Source organism: Sorex araneus, chromosome 1 (genome assembly GCF_027595985.1).
Source record: "Sorex araneus isolate mSorAra2 chromosome 1, mSorAra2.pri, whole genome shotgun sequence".
NCBI lineage: Eukaryota > Metazoa > Chordata > Mammalia > Eulipotyphla > Soricidae > Sorex > Sorex araneus.
In genome coordinates this window covers 95,917,328-95,923,327 of record NC_073302.1, presented here as the reverse complement: position 1 = coordinate 95,923,327, position 6,000 = coordinate 95,917,328, and the positions used below count along the sequence as shown (strand labels likewise).

General features: G+C 37.3%; 1 protein-coding gene across 1 annotated transcript in view; it reads right to left on the bottom strand.

Moving 5' to 3' along the window:
• Positions 1–947: 947 nt before the first annotated feature.
• The window catches only part of TMEM135 (transmembrane protein 135), a 220,380-nt gene continuing 215,327 nt past the window's right edge, over positions 948–6,000 (bottom strand). Inside the window, exons 14-15 of the mRNA XM_055132698.1 lie at positions 4,792–4,859; positions 948–2,987 (exon numbers count right to left, since the gene is read on the bottom strand). Of these exons, the coding sequence (XP_054988673.1) occupies positions 2,855–2,987; positions 4,792–4,859 (201 nt within the window). The 3' untranslated portion in view covers positions 948–2,854. The remainder of the gene's footprint in view (positions 2,988–4,791; positions 4,860–6,000) is intronic.

Here is a 6,000-nt window from a genome sequence, read left to right as displayed (position 1 = left end):
TGATCATCCAATTTGAGAAAATTATCATATTATCATATCACATCAAAATTATCATAAAATCTTATTCTTTATTTAGCTGGTACTAGTTCTGGGATTGTATTAAAACAGGAAACAGCAATGAAACAATGATAATATTGTTTCAATGCTCGGTTTTTTTAGTGTACAAGTATGCAGGAAATATTAAAGAGGCACATGAAATCAACACCCAAAGGTTGGATGCAAATTTACCAAAGGCAGTAATTCCTCAATATATATAGAAGGAATAAAACTGTTGTCAATTAGCACTTGATTAGAGATCCAAGATATTAATTTTGATTATCTTTCAGAACACAAATACAGTTTCTTTGTGTTTGTTTGAACAACATGGCCAGGCCCAGAGGCACCAGGTCACTCCGAGGTGCAATCTATTCCAAAAAAATTTCATTTAATTTCTCTATTCACAAGTGTAAATTGATTATTAACCCAACCCATATACTTATTATTATAGTTATGATAGTTATTTTATTTTACATTTTATATCAAATAAGATTTGTTTGCTAGGGGAAAAATGTTAACTTTTGACTGGTAAAATTCTACTTAAAAAAGCAAAAATAAAACAGCAAAATTTCAATGAAGATTATTTTTTATTTTTACTTTTTTGGCTTTTGGGGCTCACGCCCAGCGATGCACAGGGGTTACTCCTGGCTCTGCACTCAGGGTTTACACCTGGCAGTGCTCAGGGGACCATATGGGATGCTGGGAATCGAACCCGGATCGGCCGCGTGCAAGGCAAACGCCCTACTGGCTGTACTATCGCTTCAGCCCCAAGATTATTTTTTAACATCATAGTCTTTAAATGTCAATGAAAACATCTGACTTATATGTCAAAATAAAATATTTTTCTTATAATCTGACAGGAAAAATTTTATCAACATAATTTCTGAAGAGAAATGAGGTGCAGGCAGTAGTATTTCTTCACTGCCATAATACTTTATTTTCAAAGCCAACACAACCAATCATCATGCTGATGCCAGTGAATAAAAACTTAAAAATTTATTAATCATTTAATTTGAAGTCTGAAACCAAAATGATGCTTTGACAGTACTGCCTAATAAACGAGTCAAATTTAAAAGTTAATCACAACACAACAATGTGACCAATTGAAGTGGCTTTCCTTGTTATCATGGTGGCAGAGTCTGTCCTTTTGTTGGGCTTCAATTTGCCCTAACAACAGAGGATAGGATTACATATAAACAGAAAAATACAAGGCTTGAAACTGAATATGAAGGATTAAGCATTTTTTATAAAGTCTGGGTTATAATTCTTGTTCTAACATATATTCTAGTGCATAATTGATTTTAAAATGGCCTGAAATTTTTCAACAAGAAAATTATTAAAAAAATATACCATCCATTCTATATGTTATATTAACTATTGACATCATAGTCAAGCCTTTTATTAATTTAGAAAAGTATACCTTTTCCCTGAAAAACTCTACAGTGATCATATTTTAATCGTGAGTGTCCTGAACTACTAACTTTCATAACTGGCAGTGACTGCACTTTTTCACTTCTTAATTTTAACAGAAGCAAGAAAGGTGTTGATTTTCAAATAAGAGGCTGGGAATCTGTTTTTTTTTTTTTTGCTTTTTGGGTCATACCTGGCGATGCACAGGGGTTACTCCTGGCTCTGCACTCAGGAATTACCCCTGGCCGTGCTCAGGGGACCATATGGGATGCTGGGATTTGAACCCAGGTCGGCCGCGTGCAAGGCAAACGCCCTACCCGCTGTGCTATCTCTCCAGCCCCGAGGCTGGGAATCTGAATCCAATTTGTGATGAAACGAACTTTTAAACAACCACTGGATGTTTACATTGTTTATGGTTTTAAAACAGTCACTGTTTAACAGCTGAGAGGGAATCAACTATCAGACTTATCAAAATCACTTTTGTTCCATAGGATTTTACTCTCTTCTCAATATCAGCAATGGCATAACTTAGCTGTTTAGTCTTCAGCCCTTATAAATGAGGATAAACACGATAAACCTAAAAGAGGTTTAAAGGTAACTTCAGTTGCTTTAAACATCCAACTGTAATCCTATTATGAAGGATTAAAACATATATTTCAACTTTATCAATTCCAATGTAGTTAAGTGACACTTGTTCCTAATCCTCCTTTAGTATATAGGTCAACTGGGCTGCCAAAAAGCTCAGCTGATCATGGAGAAAAAATGAATTTACCAATGGAAGAAGGGCATAGATACCTGGCATTGATTCAAAGAGTCTGAGACCCGTCTCTGCATCCCTGAAGTCAGAATGGGCACTTCCCCCAGTTAGACTGCTCCACACAAAAGCAGCAGTGACTGTGAAGTCACCTCTTATCCATACATCCAGAACGTTTCTCTACTCTAGTTATCAGTCCAAAAGTTAAAAAAAAAAAAAAAATACAGACCAAATACATGTACCCGTGATCCTTTGTATCCTAAAACGTAGAAATATTCTTAGTTTTAACCAAGAATTACACTGGAATGAACTAAACACATCTTTTAAAGTAATTTAAAGTATACTCTTATTTGTTACTACAATCCTAAATAGATTATTTAATATTGCCTGTGGACATAATTTAATCAATAATATATCATATCGATCACTACAATGATCCAGAATCAGGTTCTGGCTGTAGGGGGAGCTTAATTATTAAGCAACACTTTCCTACAAAGCTTCTGCATTTCTGATTGGTAAGAAACAAAAATAATACATTGTTCACTGAAATTAACACTGGAGTTCAAGCGCAGGCCCCCTTCTTTGTGTTGAACATAATTAACTCTTTAGGATGAAGTAAAGAAACAGTGATACATCAATAAATTACAGTTATCTTTAAGAAAGCTCTATGGGTAATTCTGGTGTTACAGTTGTGTATCTTGGGTCCAATCTGGGGATGAAATCCGGAAAATGTTTAGATGCACTAGTACCAAAAACATCAAGGACTTTTCGGTTCATAACAGCAAATCTGTAAAATAGAAGTCACCATGAACAATTATTTAATGAAGTTTAATTTAAAAAAAAGCTGATTTATTTACCTTTTTTTTTTTTTGCTTTTTTTGGGGGGGTCACACCTGGCAATGCACAGGGGTTACTCCTGGCTCTGCACTCAAGAATTACTCTTGGTGGTGCTCAGGGGACAATATGGGATGCTGGGAATTGAACCTGGGTCGGCCATGTGCAAGGCAAATGCCCTCCCCGCTGTGCTATCGCTCCACCCGTATTTGACTTTCTTTTATGAGAGTGGAATTTCTTATTTTATTTTGAGAGAATAATCACTAGACCTGACACTACCAGTTACTAGCAGCATTCTTTCATACTTTCCAGAGCTCCTCCAATAGACTGCCAAATAGGAAGATAGGTTCATGGTGGTTTTTCTGATGAAGTCACAGAAAACGAAATAATTAATATTTACTAATAAGATAATGGTTTTAAATATATTTTCTCTCATAAATGTTCTTTCACAGTATTGTCATGTGATCAATAGAAAACATCCAAATAAGTAAATATTTAATAATAAAGAGAATTTATAGCATACAGGCTTTCAAACTTCTAAATTCATTCCCTCTAGTACCTAAGACAGAATATCTATCTATCTATCTATCTATCTATCTATCTATCTATCTATCTATCTATCTATCTATCTATCTATCGCACCCGACGATGCCCAGGGGTTACTCCTGGCTCTGCACTCAGCAATTACTCCTGGCAGTGCTCAGAGACCATATCAGATGCTGGGGATTGAACCTGGGTCAGGGACACACAAGGCAAACACCCTACCCACTACTCCATTTTAATGATAAGAATGGGTTACAAAACATCTAAAAATGTTTTAGAACATTTTTAAAAGATACATGTTTAGCTAATGTGCAGAAACAACCTGATTTCTGAGCTTGATCACAGAGATATTTCATCTCTGAGAAAAGGGACATTAATTTTGAGACACTGGCAAGCATCCTTATTCCAAGAATCAATAAATGTAATTTTTGGTTCCCTGCCAAAGTAAACAGTCTCACCAAATAATCAACTGGTTAAACTCATTCATGTGCAGAAAATTCAATTACTAAGTAATAATAATAAAGAAGATCCATTCTATCCTCGTTAGCATATAGGCCTATGAACTTAGCCTATTGCTGAGAGGAGAACCCTGAAGACAGATGGCCTGGCCCATGCCCCAGCTTCCGTATTTCACGGCTGTGTGCATCTCAGTGCCCTCAGATGCAAGGTCTGGGTAAGAACAGTACCTACACTATTCATACCTGCAATGAGGGAGTTGAAGTCCCTTGCTCTGCACTCAGCGGACCAGGGTCCACTCCCCAGCACTGCAGACAGTATCCTGAGCACTGCTGGGAATGACCCAAGAGCATACAGCCAGGAGTAAGCCCAACTCATGGAGGTAAATAACTTTCCTACACTAACACAGCAAACTGCACCAGAACGGAGGCAAAGCTGTCTATCTGATTCCAAAGCTATGTCCTTCTTGTTAGGTGAAGCTGAACGGCCACAGAACAAGGAACATGGTAACAAAAAAAGTAACGTATGCTTTCAGTATCACTAATGGGATACGACTATTTTTCCAAAACAGAAGTCAATTATTTAGTCATAATCTCTAAATTTTTTAATTAAAAATATTTTTTTGAAGTGTGAGACTTCCATGTTGGTCATACTAATAACATTACCAATGAAATAATATTTCCAGAGAATTTCAAAATGTTTTTTTCTATAGAAACTGCTATTATTTTATGAGCAGTAAAAACATTTCTATCACTTACTTTCCCTTGGTGAGCCTTAGCAGAAACTTCCAGTAAGAGGGTCTTAAGGTCTGAACTTCCATGACAGCCTGGGAGAAGAGAATTCCATTTGAAAATTCTATTAAACAGCAAATGTTACCAGCAGCTATAGGCAACACTGTGGCTTTGTCTTTATTTTCATAATCCATTGTACTTTATGAACATGATGATTATTTAAAAACTTAAGCTGACGACTATCAAGACACTGTGTAAATGTGCTTTTAAGTAGGAGTACTATTTATGAAATAGTTACATTAATGGTGACTTTTATTAGGAAATAGTTACTGAATAATCATTAGTCAGCTTGCATTCATTAATTAAGATGTTTACTAACCTGGCAGCATCACTGTAGGAAAAAGCAAATAAAAACATTCCCGAAAACTGTGATAGTCCTGAAATCCTTACCACTATCAATAATGACGACCACGGAATTTTAAAGGGATTGAGTAACGTTTCTGTTCAAATGGATTTGGCACCCATTCTCACTGCCTGAGCAGTTGTGGGAAGCAGCTGTTCTTATTTATGCCATGGTATTTTCCCCCCAAAAGATAATTATTGGGACATTCAAGCTGAAGTAAAGCAGTAATAATTTCACTGTCACTGTTACTGTCATCCTGTTGCTCATTGATTTTTTCGAGTGGGCACCAATAACGTCTCTCATTGTAAGACTTATTGTTACTGTTTTTGGCATATCCAATATGCCACGGGTAGCTTGCCAGGCTCTGCCGTGAGGGCGCAATACTCTCAGTAGCTTGCCAGGCTCTCCAAGAGGGGCGAGGGGCGGAGGAATCAAACACGGGTCGGCAGTGTGAAAGGTGAACGCCCTACCGCTGTGCTATCGCTCCAGCCCCGCCCCATAAAGCAGTAATAATTTACCTATAAAAATTACATTCTAGGGGCCGGAGCGATAGCACAGCGGGTAGGGCGTTTGCCTTGCACGCGGCCGACCCGGGTTCGATCCCCGGCATCCCATATGGTCCCCCAAGCACCGCCAGGAGTAATTCCTGAGTGCAAAGCCAGGAGTAACCCCTGAGCATCGCTGGGTGTGACCCAAAAAGCAAAAAAAAAAAAAAATTACATTCTAAAATCTAAAAACCGGTGCGCTCATCAAACAGATGCTAGACCATTAAGTTAATGTTTAATCATTTGAAACTTGCTAATTATCTTGCTACAAGGTAAGTACAAAATCCA